This window comes from Lissotriton helveticus, chromosome 6 (genome assembly GCF_964261635.1).
Source record: "Lissotriton helveticus chromosome 6, aLisHel1.1, whole genome shotgun sequence".
NCBI lineage: Eukaryota > Metazoa > Chordata > Amphibia > Caudata > Salamandridae > Lissotriton > Lissotriton helveticus.
The window spans coordinates 1,063,451,255-1,063,470,637 of record NC_136067.1 but is presented as its reverse complement, the minus strand read 5'-3'; the positions used below and the strand labels follow the sequence as shown (position 1 = coordinate 1,063,470,637).

At 40.5% G+C, this 19,383-nt stretch overlaps 1 protein-coding gene across 3 annotated transcripts in view; it reads left to right on the top strand.

Moving 5' to 3' along the window:
- The window catches only part of MAP3K4 (mitogen-activated protein kinase kinase kinase 4), a 502,654-nt gene that overhangs the window by 168,377 nt on the left and 314,894 nt on the right, over positions 1 to 19,383 (top strand). For all 3 annotated transcript variants that reach the window (XM_078648714.1, XM_078648713.1, XM_078648715.1), the window contains exon 2: positions 9,615 to 9,820. In XM_078648714.1, coding sequence (XP_078504840.1) covers positions 9,615 to 9,820 — 206 coding nt within the window. The remainder of the gene's footprint in view (positions 1 to 9,614; positions 9,821 to 19,383) is intronic.

Below are 19,383 nucleotides of genomic sequence, written 5' to 3'. Positions count from 1 at the left end.
ATGTGTGATGCCATATAGTGCCACTCCCAGGTTTAGCTGTCATGTCTAATAACGTAGGCAAGTGACTCCATTGCTAGAGTGATCAGGAGGGGAGGCGCGAAGCAAAGCTGGCGTATGCCTTTTTGTGCCACCCATGGGTTTGATACCTTGTCACCCATACTGATTGTAGCAGTTAGCTCTGCATGAAGTAATCATATCTATGCTAAGACATCAATGCCAAAACCCATGGCCTAACCGCTAGAGCAGTCGACCTCGAAGGTGGGGAACGGGTTCGAGTCTCGGCAGGGATGCTCAACATCCTGTGATTCTGGGAAAATTACTTAATCTCCCTGTGCCTCATAAAGAATGAATGTGTCTGTCTGTAACGCAACTGGTGCTCATGTAAAGCGCTCTGATACTTTCGGGTCTAGTTTGCGTTATGTAAAACTCAAAAAAAACAAAACATGGATCAAGTAGTCCATCCCAGCGTGTCAAATGCTTTTGCTATATCAGTTGAGGTCACTGCAGTGCCAAGGTCCGTATCAGTTAATACATGAGCCGTATCAGAGTTCACTGATATTTGGGGAAGAGTTTCGGTCTTGAACATACCCATTCTGATCTGGATTGTAAAGGACTAACTGTTGTCCAGCATTTTGGCTTTTATCTTACAGTCCATGATCAACGTTGACAAACAACCTTTAACATGTAGTGTGTGATTGCCGGGCTTTGGAGCAGCCGCTATTATAGGCTGTCTAGACGTAGAGAGTAGATCTCAGATGTCCTCTGACATATATTCTAAACAGTTAGGAGGGCAGGAGATCCATATATATGGAATGAAACTGAGGGGCATCCATCACTGGAGCTTTTCCTGGAGCCAGCTGTTCATTATTAGACCTAATCTCCTGTACAGCTGTTCGGGGTAGAGGGTGTATAGACTAGGGCAAGGCTCCCCAACTTTTTGTGAGCAATGTTTGTATGTCCATCCAAGTTTTAAGCAGCATTCGAATCAGTACTGGACATAGCACTGATGTGCCATAAAAGGATTTTTTTTTAAATAAATTAACTCTTTAATGAACACAAAAATTATGGACTGAACAAAAGTTAAAATTAACAATATTTTGAGGGGAGATTGTGTCTTCAAAGCATAATATTATCAAGTCATATTGACCAACATTACATTAGATCTAAAGAGCAATTTAACAAATATGTGAATGCTTCTCAAGAATCATTTGAAAATAAATTCTACATTTTAATGCAGAGTGTATCAGGAAAGCTAATACTGGTCAATAATAGTGATAGAGATCGCAGGTCACCCGACCAATATTTTCACCACTTAGGTCTCGGGCCCATATACTTCAATTCACCATATACATTGATCAGATGACCCTACAACCTACTACCAATAATCATGAGTCCCTTTCTACTATTTCCAGTGTACCCGACTTACCAACCACTGTTACGGGTACCTTTGACCACGATGGGTCAGGGAGCTAGCTGTAAAAGGAAAGGCAGAAGAAATACAAACCCAACATATAGATTTTGATTTTCTATAAAATGACCACGGACAACTGGAAGTTTTAAAAGATTTGTCTAGATTTCATTTTCATAAAGCATTAGACTTACAGTTAGGAGACAATCAATAATCAGGATAACGAAAAGCATATAACTATAAAAGAACAGTGTAAGGGCAAACATTTAGGTTTTCTAAATAATAGTGAGACAGGGAACACGCTGAGTAAAGTAAAATGGTAATGCAAGAATACATTTTTATAAATGGGCAAACTTATGCACTAAGAGAATTAAGCTATTGGGTATACTTCATAAACCTAACTAAGAACTCTGGAAATCTTAAACAGCTTATAGAATGAGCAAAAGTGAAACACGCTATAAATCAAAGTTCAGCTTTATGAAAGACTGCAATGGAGAAAATGATTTCTAAAAGGTAGGGTAACATAGGAACACGCTATGAAATCAAATGCAAATGACTTTATGATATGCAATAGTTGCGGAAAAAGCATGGAACATTTATCATATGCAAAGGTATGTCTTTATTGAAGCAAAGACAGAAAAATAGAAAGGTGCAGTTTTTTTAAAGGGTTTCGGTATGATATTTACCTAGACTGGTGTGAAAACCAACCCTGGCCATGGGTCAGTTAAGGACAGGAAAACCCTCAAGGAAGGATAACCCTCAATGGGACAGCAGGTGCAGAATGGACACCGCAGGACAGGACAGGAAAACCAGATTAGGATCAGGACAGGACCACCAGGATACGACCAGCACCCGCAGTTCGGAAGCAACGCCTGCGCTCCACCCTCTCTGCAGCTATCAGTCAGAACCCCGATTGGGTTAGCGAACTCCCCAGCAAAGTGCTCCGCCAGCACTTACGGTTTAGTAAAACCTTAGTCTATGGTCAAATTCGGACAGAGTGCTCCGCAGCGCTCTGTATATTCAGTCACCTATTGAGTGCGTTGGGTCAGTGACAGGTCAGCTATTCGGACAAGTCGGACAAATTCCCTAGGTGAACCTAGGCTAGATATACTGTTTTGGGACAGTGTACCACCCCCCAAATGTTGCAAAGTGTCAGAATCCCCAATTTCGATTGGTCCTAAGGTAGGATTTGGTTAACACACCAATCAGAACCGACTTCTGCAAGTCCTAATTTACATTCTAAGGTACCGCCTAGCAAGATTGGGGTTCCCATGAGAGAGTATGCGGAATACAATAGGAATAATTTCATTGTAACAGTTTAAGAACATTCAAACTCCATCTTGCTGGGTCAGAGGTGGCGTTCACATGAGCATCTTGACTGTGGCTGCCAGCTGGCTGAGTTCCACTGCCCAAGGTTGTTTCTTGCCTCGCATCTCGAGTATGCGTGGAAGGGACCTTCAAGATGGCTCACGACCCATTCGGACCCCCATTTCCCACGATACATGAAAAGTAAGCGAAAACAAATTAGCACATAGGAATAAATGAATGTATTACATGTCATGATTTTGTATTTCAGGTTTATCAGTATAAAAATATACTATGCTGTTAATGATAAGTGCAACACATAACGACACGATGAGCAACAGCACGAGCTTCACCACGTTATTACAAGCACGGCCATTTTATGGCTATTACGCATGTGCACCCTTTCCCTCCAAACGGTGACTGCGTCACGACACGTGATTATACCTAACGCATGCGCAGAAACAGAAATGCAAGCAACGGCCATTTTAGAGTACGAGAGTTATTCGTATTAGTAAAACACATAGGCAAGCTTCTCTAAGATACATGTATATCAAAAATAAAAGAGATTAGTAAAACGTACACATTTTATGGGGTTACAACACATTCGAGGTTCATGTATCGAGCAAGTCGCGATGCAAAATCTTGCTCTATCAATAGAATGCGTTAAAGACTACCCTGCAAAATATAGATTTTCTGTATATATTTCTGGATATTTAGTAACAAATGGTACAATTTGCAGTACATTAGGCCCATTTCATAGGTACAAACATTTTGGGATTTAAATAGTTTGAGGTTTATTTGTTTATTTATAAAGTTTTATATAGCAGGAACATGACTACAGACCCTCATTGCAAAGATCAGTTGTTACAACGCTGACTTTTACACCAGAAGTCATTCCAATGCAATAAGTGCATTGGGAATGCATTCATGCAATAACTTTACATCTATCTATCTATCTATCTATCTATCTATCTATCTATCTATCTATCTATCTATCTATCTATCTATCTATCTATCTATCTATCTATCTATCTATCTATCTATCTATCTATCTATCTGTCTATCTGTCTATCTGTCTATCTGTCTATCTGTCTATCTGTCTATCTATCTATGTATTTGTGTATATATATATATATATATATATATATATATATAAAAATATATGTATGTGTATATATATATATATTTATATATATATATATTATCCGTTGCATGTGTTGGCTACAGATATACATGCATTGCACACTCCTGTCTTCTAGTGTTGGGCTCAGACTCTACAACTTATTTTTCTCTGTCTTTTGTTGCTGATGTGGTGTCGAGACTCCTCCTCTTCGAGTGAATGCACATGAACAACGGCTCCATCTTTAGATTGATATTTTCTGCCATAGGGTTCCGACGAATAGTACTGGAGCTCCGTGCGGCTTCAGTGCCCTTATGTCTTCTCGACGTGGAACAGACACAGAGCCTTTCTACGTCCCTGATAATTTTTCAATTTTAGTGACAGTCAAATTTTCAAGCGAATTCCACAACTTCTTCGACTGAGGTGGCTATGTCGTGTTGGCGAGAATGCTCGGCTCCGGGTCATGCAAGGGAAGAAGGAGAGACTTCTTAGAGAAAAACAAGTTATAGAGTCCAAGCCCAACTCTGGAACGCAAGAGTGTGCATAGTGTATGAGTCTACAGCACTCCATGCTACGAATAGATGCTTACAGGGTAAGTAACATACTCCATATATATATATTCTTCTTTCTAGAGGGTCAGGCTGATATGGTAGTTTACATTTTCACTCGTGTCTTAGATACAACAATCTATTTGATAAAGTTTAATCCAAAGATACACAAAGTCAGTAGGTCTGGTAGTTAAAGATTGTTTAATTGCAAGGATATACCACAAAAATAAAAGAAGGGAAAAAAAGCACTTCTGCCTCTACATGGCAACTACCTGCTTACCATAACAAATGCAAATATAAAAGTAACCAGTGCATAAAATTTTAGTAGCACAGTGCCTGGTGGAACTTGGCAAAATATCAGCCCACAAACCCTAGACCTGAAGTTCACTTCCTTTTTGGTGGATGTGCATATGTGATAAAGTGCTGTTACTCACAGTACTAAACCAATTAATCGGGATTTGTAGAGTGCGGCTGCTTAACCCGTGAAGGTCTCAAGGCGTTGTTGGATAGTTCTGCCTGTTCTCCTATTGGTTGAACATTGATGTCTTGAGGTCCTACCTGAATTGCTGGAGCGATGGTGAGGCTCTGGGGTGCAGGTAGAGGTAATGCCAGGTCTAGGCTGCCAGATGGGAGAAGGAGCGGCCTCCGCTTTAAGTCCGGTGGATGCGACGGGTGGCAGCTAGGGCGAGGGATCCTGGTCTGAGTTTCCTAGTGGGCTGGTGAAAGGTCACGCATTGGTTTAGGTATGCTGGTATTCGTTGTGTAAGGCCTTGTATGCTTGGGGGAGTAGTTTGTACTGGCATCTCTTCATGACTGGTAGCCAGTGGAGTTTCCTGAAAGCTAGTGACCTAAGTGGCTGACCCATTGACCCCCGTTCTGGTTTGTGATAGGCAGTACCAAAATGTTGAACAGACCAATGGATGAAGAGGGTTGTCCAAAAGGCACTCTGTGTATGTATAAATATATATTTTATTTACGATTTTGTTTTATTGTGGCTTGTGATGGAGAAAAGCTGCCTCTAGGCCACAGTTAAAAAGAACTGTTGAAGGCCAGGTAAAAACCACTAAGTAAATCCAGAATTTGTATGGTGCCTGATAAAATGGCAGTGCCTACATTTAAATTTCCTTAATTGTAAGTCCTATACTGCACAATACACACAGCACAGAGAGACTTCCTAGGCTCTGCTCTTTAAGGGTTTCATGCAGTAGGAGTTGGTGATATATCTGTGCTATCCATATATATGCTCACCACCTTTTCGCCCGTCTCCTCTAAATGCTACGTCACAACACTTTCATTGGGGGCCGTATGAAGGTACACCATCATTCACTTATTTAGTATTGATTATTTGTAAAGAAAAGTACTTAAAAAAAAAAAAGTTGTATCAAGTTTTGTATATAATTTTCATGAATGCCACCCTCAAATGTTTGCAAAATTGTATATCCCGGTCCCAGTCTCTGGGCTCTTTCTTTGCCACATCAATTGTGAATATGATTGTTTTAAGTTCCACCTAGAGAAACCAGACAGTTTGTGCTTAGGACATGTAATTAAATCTGCTTGTTAATAGAATTTACCACACCTTTGATCCTCTGATCGCTCGTCTAAATGCAATCCACAACCGGATGAGATCCGTTTGGCTGCATACGATCAGAGGGATACCCCACCCAGTTTCTATTTCTGTGTTTGCCTGTCTCCTAAAGTCAATGAACAGGATATGTTTCTAGACGGGCATGTCGCCGGAACTCCCGATGTTGTCATGGGTAAATGTCTTTCTCCTCAACAGAGAAGCATTCACTTTCTCTCCAAGCCCAAAAAGCATTTATTTTGAGCTCTCCTCTAATCTTGTAACCCATTTACTGTATTGCCTTCCACCTGCTACTTTCAAAGGACCATAAACCTCTAATAGCCTCATTCTGAGTGCCATAGTAAGTGTAAAATGAGGTGCTTTCAGTGTTTGTGCTTACTTTTACAAATATGTATCGGGCAAATTGCTGTTTATCCTTGATATTTGTATGCACATAGCCAATTTTTACACATTATTCTACTTTACACTGTGTAAAAGTAGGAAAAAGTAGCCAGTGCTGTGCTTGTTCTCTCTATTTTTGTTCTATTCCACCAAGGCATGCAGAATGAGGCCTTTCGTACTTATATTGTCTGACCTCTGTGACGCATGGCTACATTTGTGATCGGCAATGTAAACGGAACATACAGGTCTTTGTTTCTTACTTTTGTTACTATCAGTTTGTTTCATTTGGCTTGTACGATATATGGGTTATTTGCTGTGGAAGTGGTCGACATACAGACCAGAACTACCTGTCCATTGATCCCCCTTCAGTTTTTGGTAACTTTCGATTATCTTCTACCATCTTTACTTCTCGCATTGTTTTACACTATTGATTGGCGGACTGGCAATATAATGCCTGTCCTTTTCGCTCATTACTCATTTATGCCTCTCTTCACCCCACCATCCTGCCAAATGGGAAAAATAGTGCATTACTGATTTACAAGCTCTAAGCTCGTGGTGCTCATCACTGAAATCACAAAAGCCCATTGCCTTCAATACAAACTGTTCACAATAAGTAAGGCATACTGGAACGCTTCATAATAAACTCCATCGAATGTATTGAGTCTGTCATAACTTTTCCCAATGAACCAATACGGCCAAAAGCATTTAACTTTGGCTTGACATCATATCCGACACAGACCTTTTCAGGAGCACATAAACTGGCAACCATCATGCATACAGTTATAAAATTAAAAAGATGTTGAAAGATACAGTTTGTAAAACAATATGCAAACTCTCTCAATTGTGCCAACCAACAAACATTACAGTGAAAACAACCTGAGTCTGTCTGTCAGACTGGATGGGCAAACCCAATACCCTTGCCTGCTACTGTAGTCTTTGAGATTTCATTTAGTAAAATACTGCCCATAGGCTGTTACGCAATGCAGTAGCAACTAACGGTTAAAGGCCTACTGGCTTTCACAATGAATAGGCTAGGCCTACTGCCTTTGTCATAACTTTTCATAATAGGCAGATGAATCAAACTAAACTTTTTCATATGCACCAATCAGGCTGTTAGCTTGTCAACATAACAAATTCAGGCATGCTATTTTGGGCATAAGCTTTCCCTCAAGGCAACAAACAGGCACAGTTATATAATTGCAAAGTTAAACAAAATTACAGTTGGATGAGCAAAATACTATCTCTCCTAAGAGGTCTTAATAAGGATTCTCATAGAGCAAACCTTCTATATTAATGGTTTGTTATAAGAGATAACCAACACCAGAACCCTTGCTCACTACATCAGTCTGGGCGATTCTATGTAAAAACAATCCTTCTCTGCAGGCTTTCATGCAGAGTAATAACAATCCACCTTTAAAGAAATTAATGGTCTGCTTGTCACACTAAGTATGTCAGGACTACTGCATTTATCATAACATTTCATGATAAACAGATCTGGTGCCTAGCCATGATTATTGGCTTGCCGCCATACCCAATTCAGTCCTGCCCTATTGAGTACAAGTTTGGCCACAAGCCAAAACATGCAAGTTCTCTTTTCAGTGGAAGCGCAGAACTTTGGCCCAATCAAATACTGTACTCGGACACCCAGTATGTGGGTGGGGCTTAATCCTCTCTCTCAGTAGTACTATGAAAACTCATTTTTGGTTGAGCACATACGATCTGAGGACAGCTGCATTGTCAAGTCGGACCTAAAAATGCTTATAGATTGAGAGTAACGCTGTGCATCCCACTCTGCTCTCAAACACACAATTGCACAGTGAAGTCCAAAGTTAATGATGCAAAGGGAAGAGACGGTGCAGTGACTGGAAAAACAGCAATCCATGACTGCCTTCCTCGCTTCTGTGCTGCCGCCAGAACAAAAACAAACCCTGTAAATTATCTACCTAAGACACTTTAGAAGCATTGCAGTGGCATGTGTGTGCCCCTGGAAGGTCAAGTTCCATCTCATTTAAGGATTGATACTGTATGCGTTTTAGTGAGCATTCAATAGGCAGCCTTACTGCTGCTGGCTTTTGGCAGCTGAATGAAGAAAAAATATGAGCACAGCTGGTTGGAGGAGAAGCACTTCCTCTTTGGAAACTTCGGCCCAATCAAAATATGTACTCCTTTCCATTACATGGACAGAACCAAATCCCCTCTCTGCAGGACTCATGAAAGCTATCTTTTTTACATTGAGAACATGAGGACTGGTAATATCTGGGCTGCAGTTTGACTAATTACGAAATAAATGTTTGGAAAATTATATATTTTTTGATGAAGCCGTTAAGGACAGTAAGAACACTTACCATCTGGATCATCCCAGTGACAGGAACGATTGAAACCTTTGAGTAGTTGCCCTGAAATACTTGTGCAGTATTCCACCATTCGATAGGAGGCCCTTTGACAATACTTCAAAGCATGCACTTCTCACAAAAATGCACTTTCCTAACTGTTCCACTAAACGCACTGCGATGTACTTCCTGGCCTTATCCAGCTGAGCTTGCAGTTGGTCTGAGCATGAAAGCAATAAATGAATCCAAACTGGCCATGGCCTTGTGTCCTAGCAGCCTGGCGAGAACTCCTTTCTAGCATCATTCGTTTTGAAATTCTAACTATTGTAATTTGAAGTTTAAACTTGAACAACAAGAGGATCATTGTGCTTGTATTTAGTGTGCTGTGGCCGAAGTCGAGAATCCCTGGTGTTTGCAAGCGTTCTTTGTTTTCCAGGAATAGAGGTAAACTGTTCCTGAAACACAGTGCAGGGGGCTGGATGTCTAGCCTGTACCCTAACTCTAGAATTGAAAACCTGTACTCAGAATGGTTTTCTAGAATTTTACCAGCGTCGTGCTCCGGTGGATTTTTTGAACGCAGCCTTTTTTGAGTCACACAATAAAAACTTTGCTAGTCAGTCGTGTTGTTATTCGCTTCCAGTTCAAGGCATCTTGATTTATAACTAGTAAGATTTCTGCCCTTGCAGCTATGTAGATCTCATAGCTTACCTGTATGCGAATTATCGTTTGGCCGGGAGCACCTGATATGGGGGACGATGTTCTGTAGCTTTAAGGATGGAAATTGATGGAATCACAGTGGTGAGGTGGATGCTTGAAATCTGTCGGACAGGACTGGTAGAATGCGGGGGCTAAAGTGGTAGTCTGTATTAATTAGCTTGCACAGGGGAGTCACAGAAATGTAAGCCTACTCTAACATGTCTGATTGCTCTCTCCTCCTCAGGCAGCCCCATAGGACGCAACATGCTTCTAGTGAAAACCTGGGATCTGAAAACTTGGAATCGGAAGCGGAGGACTTTTCAGATGAAGCAAGTGCTGAAACGTTCTACGGCACCTCTCCTCCCAGCAATCCCCGACAGATGAAACGCATGTCTACGAAGCACCAGAGGACTAACACAGGGAAACAGGCAAGCCGCTCCACCATCAAAGGTACAAAGCTTCTGCAGGCTTTTCTAAAACATGGTCTTGATATGGTGTGTTTTGCTGTGGCTACTGATTACCTTTATATGGACTTCAGTCCTCTTAGTACAGCTTGGACCCGAAAACTTTCCTTCCCCATGCTCATTCACAAATAAACATTAAATGGTCTTTTCTACTTTTCGTTGCCTCTTCTGGGTAGCTGCTTAGGTGATATGGGCACCAGTGTGCGAACCATTGATGCTGCCTATATAGCTGTGTCCGATTAAGTAGTCTCATTTCTATAAGTCTTCGAAAATTTGGAGAAGAGACCTAAAATATGCCCAAATATTAGGAAACAGTATAATTTAATATTCTAACTATGTTCTCGAATATGAAGGAAAAGTATATTTTGTGTATCTTGTCGTAGTCTCTGCCAGCAGGGAGAGTGGATATTTAGACAGATCCATGTCTGTAATGCATCTGCCTGCTCCAGAGAGGTGGTAGGGCATGGAAAGACGTAGCAGCATCATTAGGAACATCGGCTTCGGAATCTGTGTGTAACCTGTTTATCACAGGTTTGACTCCGTGCAAATTCAGCTTCCATACTTTTTAATGACTACCAGGTAATCATGGTATTATAATAACATCTATTATTTTTAGTAGCGAGAGTCAATTCCATTTGTTGTGAGCACATATGTGCATGGCCCAGTACGATAAAAACTGTTTAATTTCTTCTGAGATAGCACCCTTTGAAAGAGAACAAACCTTCCTTTCAAATGTAAATACAATTCTCTTGGCGAGAGTGGTGATAACTTTGGATGGACAGAGGAATGTAGTTCCACCAGCTCTCTGATCAGAAAGGAATATCCCCATGGCTGGTAGGAGCCTGAATTTTGAACAGCATTTTCTAAAAGCAAACTAGGTCAAGTTTGGAATATTGTATGTCCTTGATTGGTTGGGGATGTGCAAACCTATTGTTTGTTGTGTTAGTGAATTAATTTGCATCGGGCATTTAATTTCTGAATTGGTGTTCGATGCCCTAATGTTTCAAACCAAATATATAAGATAATAATGCAAGGGCAACTGACGAACAAGTTAAACCCTGTCATATCCAGATGCAGTCTTGAGTATGGGTTGGAGGTAGGTTGGGAACTACAAGACTGAGTAGCTGACATGAGGGGAATGTGAGAGAAGACATAATGTCAGGACCACTCTATCACCTCTGAAGTTTCTACTGACGATTGTGGACAACCCAAGTCATGAAAATGTCCTTTCATATGAAGGTTTGTGAACAGTTAGGTTGGTCACCTTTTCAGTGCAGACTCAAGGAGATCACACTTCCATTCCTTTTTGCCACACCACTGCATTGCAAATTCAGTCAATTTCATAAAAAAAGATACAGTGGATTCTGGGAAATACGGTAAAGCTTTATGCAACAACAATGAGGAGTTTACAAAGTCACTGACTGGTCAAGACTCTAGCTTATAAATCATAGTTGGTGTGGCATGGAGAGATGATGACAATTATAAAGACATATAGGACCCGTTTCTTCATAAAATCTTCTAACACTCTTATCGAATGACAAAAGAAAAGTACTTGAACCGATTAATAACTAGCCTCAAAACATGGATTTTTTAAAATATGTGTTCTTTATTTTCTGCATTGCCTGTATTGTATGTGCACCTCATTTAAAGTTTTTATAAACATTTTAGAAAATATAACAACAATGTAAATAAAATGAGGAGACCATGGTGGTGCGGTTAAATTCTTATTGCTAGAAATCCTAACATTTATTGCTGAGTATTTTAATTGAAATGTCTTTATAAATGGTGCAGTGATTTAATTAATATGGCCTTCATATATGCTTGATATATAATGCAGAATGGATTGTCTTATATCCCACAGTATTTCTTATGTGGATTACTTCGTGCGATTATTGGAATGACAATGTGTGAAGCATTTTCCCAAAGACAGTGGCCCAGACACGCAGAGTGGGAGCTCTCATAATACAAAAGGGAGGCACTGGTGTGGGCCCTAGTATTGCAGAATAAACAGGAATGTGTTTCTTGATATCACAAGAGGAACTTGGAGGCGGGTAATTTTATTGCGCGAGGAAGGCACGATATGGGCACGTGTGCTAAAGGCTAGCCGAAGTAGGTTTCAGAGTTGCAGGGGTACAAATGTTGCAAAATGAGAGGTACATTTCCACAGATGTAGTACGAATGAGAGTATAGAGAAGATTAGATTGATAGTGAATAATTTGGGCTGACTGCCTCTGGAATGTCTGTTAACATTAAACTTTAATTGCAGTAGTTGTTATGAGGATTGCATAAACACGTCATTACTTTGTTAGCATGATTAATGATGTGCAGATGCATATAGTGTCTGATTGCTTTTTGGAGTCAGGAGCTACAATTGCACAGCATTACATTGGGGACTTCTCATCAGTTGTTTGATGAGGAAATTCAAAACAATAGAAGTATTAGTCATATGGACAAAAGTAGTCCATAAGTAACAAAGAAAAGATATCAGTAATGCCCTAAAAGAGCTTCAGAAGCAGCTCTTCTACCCGTTACTACTTCCCTTTCCCTTTTTTGATGGGTAACATAACATGGCCCAAGGTGAGTATTAATGCATTTGCTAAACATACTTTTGCTAGCCCCCCACAAACTTGTTTTCATTAAATAAAAGAAGATGTATTTTAAGATGTCAAGGTTTAATTTTCAACACTAACAGCATTTGTTTTTCCCTCCTCAAGAGAAGAGGCAAGCTTCAAAGTCGATTGATCATTTCTTACTAATGCTTTGGGTCTCATGTCCCTCAGGGCTTTGATGCACTATGTCTGCTTCGGTGAGACCCTTCCTGGGGCATCTGTATGACCAGTGGCCGCAGGTTTTAGGTGAATCAGAGAATCTAGTTCTCCTGAAATGTTGTTCATTTTCAGCAACGCTAGGCGCTTCATGGCAGTCTGTTCCACGGACTATTCTAAGAATTTTCTCAACAACCGCTAGTGACAGATGCTCCCCCCAGAGCTGGAGGAACCTCACTAGAGGGTGTAAAATAAAATAACAGTGGGAACATTCGCCATATCTTTAGTCACAGATGGTTGCAAGCTTTATGCTCCATCTATCTATGGGTAAAGTCTCTTCTGTTTTCAGTTGTTTACGTTTGGACAAATTCAGGGTATCTATTAGAAGTTCTTTGATATTTGTATATGAAGCAAACTATTTTGGATATTTTGTTTTGATAAACTGTTGCCAATAACCCCTCTGATATTACCTGATAGGACTAAGTATTTGACAGAGTTTCATTGCTTAGGAGATTTTTAATAGAAAACATGCCACAGTAAGTAAGTATTAGACCAATGATGGAAGCTTTCAAAGCTTGCTTGAAGGAGAGCTTTGAAGTTGGAGTCCCCATATCAAGAGTTTGTGACGGTCTCATAATTGCTCTACAGCCCTGCAATTATATCCTCACCATAGCTTTCTGTAGGCAGTAAGTAACAGTCAAGTGTCTTTTAATCTAGATGTACAATTCAGTATATACGGACTCAGTGATTTGAGCATATTTTGAGTGGTGCTTCCTAAAAGTGCAACCATTCCTTTTTTTCTAATTTTGATTGAAAAATCCAATGTTTTCATAAACCCACAGGTTTGCACTGTGCTTGCGTGAGGGTGCCAGTCCTTTTCACACAACACTAACAACACCTTCGTCCTTGCAGGAAAAGGACTGCCATCTGCTTTGTGCTCCCCTGACTTTGTGCCACCAAATTATGTGTGAAAATAGGGGTACCCCTGAACATTTTTCCTAAATCAGGGTCGAGATACTGTATGTGAATAAACCATTTAGGAAATAGATAAAAAGTGGACCTATGATAAACAAAGACCATGTGTGACCAGAAAAGGAAAGGTATCAAAAAATATAATTTTTTATTATTTTTAGAAACCAAGTATTTATAAACAATATTTTTATATATTTTATCTTTTCAAATAATATTAAAGGAGACACAAAATAACATCAATAACAATTTTGATTAATATACAATTTCTGTCTTGGCCTATGTATTGAGTACAAAAGGGAATATATGATTGTTACTAATGATATTCACACATACTTATCCATTCATACATGGCCTAAAATACACCATTTTGCAGCATGTCAGACATGATATTGTAATTGTAGACATAAACTTGTATAATAAAATAGAATTAGGACAAAGAAATCAATGCGTACATTATTTTAGACAACCAAACAATGTGGTCATGGCTAACATAATTTGTGTCTCAAAATGCCAGGGCCTTTATTAGGGGAATTCCTTCACAAGTAGACCTGCCTTGCAGGAGTGTTTTGTGCTGTGATGTAAGTCAGACAGGTGTTCACTAACAAAATACTGCATTTTGATTGGCTCCTATCTGGTTGATACCTACCCAGGAGATTTATCGCTAGTAACTGAAACAAGACTTGTACTTTTATCAACTCGAAAGCAGCTCTCATCTCTGATGCTTCCAGTTCCTGAAATAAATCAGCACCCGGAAACATTCTTTTCTGCGAGGTTGTAATATATATTTTAAGTGTTCCCAGTCTATGAAAATTTGGCAGACAATTACATTGTTCACTGTAGTTTAAAATCGGGGCCTGACTGTTCTCTCTCATTTCAACGTTATTTTGTTTCATATATTATTTATTACTTTTAAATGTTTATAAGGTTTCACAGAAAGAAAACTGTCTAAACTAAAAGTAGGATTTTTTAAATATGTTCATTATTTCCTTATGTGTAATCCAGTAAAACACATTTTGAAGTCAGTGCACGTTTTTTGCAACGAGATAAAACTACTGACAAAAAGTGTGAGATAAGTAAAAAGATAAATGAAATTTCCGTTCCACTTCTCATTTAAATAACTTCATTACCCAGAGGTGCCCAAATTAATTTTAAGTATCAGATCTGCTTGAAAGCATCTTCCTTCATCTAAAAAAAAAAAACCTCCCATGCATTTTAATGGGACTTTAAAGAGCCTTCTGTGTCTACCAGACTGTTACTATTTAACATTGAGAAGGTATTAGGCAATACAGAGAAAGAATAGCCTGGGGAAACAGACGTGGAAAGGGGATGGTGAACTCGGGTGGGAATCTATTTCATGGGAGTATGTATTATCAATGACTAAAACTCGTACGTCCACTCTTGTTTTCTTTAAACAGCAACTTTCATATCTGCATTAACCCATTAATGTTAATGTACTTGCCTGATCCATTATAGAGGCTTTAAAATCAAGAGCTAACATTCCAGCAATATGGCATCCGTGTGTGCCTCTCTTATGCCACGAATATGGAATGTTAGCACTGTAGTTGTTCGTTAGACCTCTCAGCTGACATAGAACACCTGGTATCTGCTGACAGACTGTGCTGCTATTGGAAGTATGTTTCACCTTACCTGCCAAACTCTTTTTTTATGTGGATGATATAGATATTTAAGAATTTATAGAAAATGTTCCATTATTTTAGCTTCTGGAGCTCCAAGCATAATTCCAATGAGAAAATCGTGAGAGAAAGCGGTTTTGCCTAAAAATGTATTTGTCAGATCCTGGGAGAAGCTGAGCATTTTCCACAGGGTAAAATCACATTAACACTCCCCACAATCCCTAAAATTAGTATAGCTTCACTAACAATGTATATTATGAGTAAAATCTGTTATCACCTTTTCTGTATGCTTACAATGTCAGTATTACCCAGGGTGGAGGGCATTCTAAGGTAGTTATTGACCAGAGTGGAGTAGGGCCCTCTGCTTTGCTTCTAGCCCTCTGTAGGGTTTGTGTGAGTTTAGTAGCCACATGCAATACAACGAGGCACTCTGTTCAAAACATTATCTTTGTAGTACTAGCAGATGTGCACATTTACACCTTCGTTATGAATATTACATTTCCTAACGAAGGTGTAGATGTCATCTATCTGTGCTAGGAGGATTCACAGCTGTTGGCCTGTTGTGGCTAACTAAAATATAATGTCAACATAACTTATACCTACACTTTTCTCGAATTCAAAAGGTCAGGTCCTAACTCATGCAGATCTACTTTCGGATAAGATCCGTTCCCTTCAGCCTAGAAACCCTGTAGTAAGCACATTATTGCATATGCTACAGACGTAAGTGTGCCTCCTGCATAGCCTTACTTTCGCAAGAGAGTGTTCCTCAAATTATCATTCGTTATTTGATATAAATATCAGTGTCACAGTTTTCTTAATCTAGCTGAGATTCTTTATTTCATTTGTCTTTCATTGTAAAAACGATTACATCTTGGTGCTTAAAAGCATTACAACACTGCCTTTGAACCGGCCTTCGTTTAAGAAAATGGCTGTATAGAACTGGACGTTAATCCCCCTGAAAAAGGGAAATCCCTGAATTGCATTGAAGAATTTAATGTTTGATAATAATTCAACGTACGTTGAGATGTAAAATAGCCCATCATGCATGGCAATACAGTCATTCCACAAGCGGAGGTATGATACACCAAACATCCAATATCACAAAGTGAGAGAGTTTTTAGCCAAAGCCCAGCCAATGTAAAGTATAAAGAATTGGTAAGCATAGGATTCACACAGACGAGATGCCAAGCCTGGCTTAAAAAAGAAAAGTCAAGTGATTGTAAAAGAAAGAGGTGTTGTTGGTGTCGGGGAAAAGTACCAGTATCCCCTTGAGTCACGACCAGCACCAGTAAAGAGAAACCTAAAACCTGTTGAAGCGGACGTCACCGGAATAGGCACTTGTGGTCAGCAAAGGAGACAACTGCGCCTACTGGTTTGGGAATTCGTCTTCCAGTTGTAGTTTGAGTTGAAGTGCTGCCTGGAATACTTCTGCTTCACTAGTGCCAACTGTGGAGTGAGTCACAGTGAGTCAGGTTTTTTCAGAAAGAAAGCTTTGATTGGGGAAAGTAAATGACGGTTTCTAAACTCAATGAAAGGCCTGTGTCAGTTCTGTAATTTGAAAGTCTTGAGTCAAAAGCACACACGTGTTGCACAATGCATTTACAGAATTAGAGAAAGTGAATGAGGCTGTCGAGTAAATGAGATTACAGCTCAGTTCTCAAATTGATTGGAATGACCAGGCAGCTGTGTTCCAGGACTTCAAGCCCACGTGTTAAGCACGAATGAACAAAGATCAAACATTTAAAACACAGCTGACTCTGAATCAGCCTTTTTCTGTGTGTCATTTGTTATTAGACCAATGGCACTGCATGGCTTCAAGTTAGTTATCCACTACCAGTGCTTTAAGCACACTCTGGAGTTTGTACACGACTAACAGACATAGATAAGTCTTTAGCTTTTGGGGGGACACGCTTGTAGCCTTGCCTAAATACAGATATATTTCAGTGGACTGTTCTTGGTCTGGGCTCACAGATTTTGAGCTCTTCCAAAAACTTTCAACCTAATGCTGACCAAGTTCTCCCCCTGTAAAAAGTCAAACTAACGAGTGAATTCCATTTGTGTAATTCAAAATGATGGGGCTTTACAGTGCTGTCCTGTGTTGTCGAGTGTGGATGTCCCAGTGTGGAGCCAATGTCACAGCATTTGTTCAATTACCTATTGGGCTCCAAGGGAACAAAAACTGCAGTACCCCAAGACGAGGGGGGTTAAAACAAGTGAACTCTGCGGGTAAGATATTAAATGAGAAGGCGCTATACAGCTTGAAATTTGGTGTCAGTAAGTGTATGTGAAAGCGGCTCCATGGCTAAAATGTACCATAGTCTGGTAATCCATTGGGCTAGTGTGGGCGGCGTAGATTTGTTTCCAGTGCAGTGCGATTAGCAGACTTTTCGCATGTAGCCTACAACTAATGACAGTCCACTCAGCTTGCATCATTCCTTCAAGAGTTGTAGGACGTATCCCCAGGATCACCGTCCGGTAGGAGGAGGGGCGTGGGTATCCGACAGTGGCTTTAATATGCCTAAAAACCTCCTTCCAGAAGTTGGTAATCGATGTGCACGACCACCAAATCTGATGAAAATCACCTCTAGCATTGTGGCACCGCCAACAGACGCCAAAGAACCCAGCATCTATGGCAAACAACAGAGATGGAGTGAAATACCACTGGAACATGAGTTTATATGCTGTTTCCCTGAGGGAGAGACTACAGTACATTTTGGATATGTCCTGCCGTAGGGTGTCCCTTTGTTTAGGTGTTATCACTTCTGTGTCACTGTTGTCGCACCAAAACTGGTAAGGATGGGTATAGGCAGGCGTAGAGTGTTTTATCTTGGTGTATATATTAGAGATGAGCCCAAGTAATCCATCATATGTGAACACAAGTTGCTCAAAAGGAGTGTATGGTCGGAAGACATCTGGGTATACAGTAGGATGGAGTGCAAAGTGTCTCAATTGGTCTCGAAGGTCCAACAGTCATTATCAGTTTAATCCTTAAAAGCGCTGTGGGCCAACACAGGGAAAAACGCAGGGTTGCGTGCAATAGCTGTGTTAAGTGAGGGGAAGGTGGTCAGGCTCTTAGTGAGAACCAGTCTGTCCCAAATGTCAAGCACTGTTTTAGTAGGAGTGAAAATAAATGCACTGTGTTGCCGGTCATACTTGGGAATCCACTCGGGATCCCAAAGTAGTGTACAAGTCTCTGCTCTGTCCATATGGAGCAGAGGCCTCACTCTCCTTGGCAGAGACGAAGCGTAGATGTGCTGTCTAATAATACTTTAAGAGATTAGGACATGCAAGTCCACCATGATCATGTGGCTGCATCATGAGGGTATTAGAAATTCTAGGTTGTTTCCCATTCCATAATATCTTCTCGTGAGATTGGAGTAGGCAAGGTCTGGAATAGGTACAAAGCCTGTGGTAAGATGTTCATTTTCACTACACTAACCCTTCCCATCCACAAAATTGGCAGGGGCCTCTAAGATTTTACAACAGTGTGGGGGCCAGTTCGCTCTTGTTCATGTGGCAAGTTTGATGGTGAGAGATAGGACCAGGTACTTAATCTTATCGAAGCACCATTGAAACGAGGCTAGGTTCTGCAGCTGAGGCACGTCTGCCAAAGGTACCGTGATATTGAGTATGCTTAATTTGGACATATTCACCCTAAACCCATTAAAAGTCTCAAATTTCGTGAGGCTTGAAACCACCGCCGGGATGGGAGGTGGCTGTTTGTGAGAGCGTAAGAAGTAGGTCATCTGCGAATAGGTTGATCTTGCGTATTTGACCTCCAGAGGCTATGCCCTCTATGTTCCTGGCCTGCCAGATATGAGTGTCCAAGGAAAATAGGAAGAGTGTCAGCGGGCAACCATGCTTCGTACTGCTCCGCATTTTAACAGTATTCCGCCCATTGACCCCAATGGTGGCCACCGGAGCTACGTAAGAAGCCATGATCATGGAAATCATCTACGAGCACAACCGTATTTTAACTGAGACCACACTCAGGAATGCCCAGTTAACTCGGTCAAAGGCCTTCTCTGCGTCCAGCAAGAGAAGGCAAGCTGGTATATTATGAAGATCCACCTTTTCGACCAAATGCCCTACCCTACGAAAATTATCTGCTCCCTGCCGATTACGTAGGAAACCTACCTGGTCCAGATCCATTCCGAGAGGCATCATTCATTTCTTGT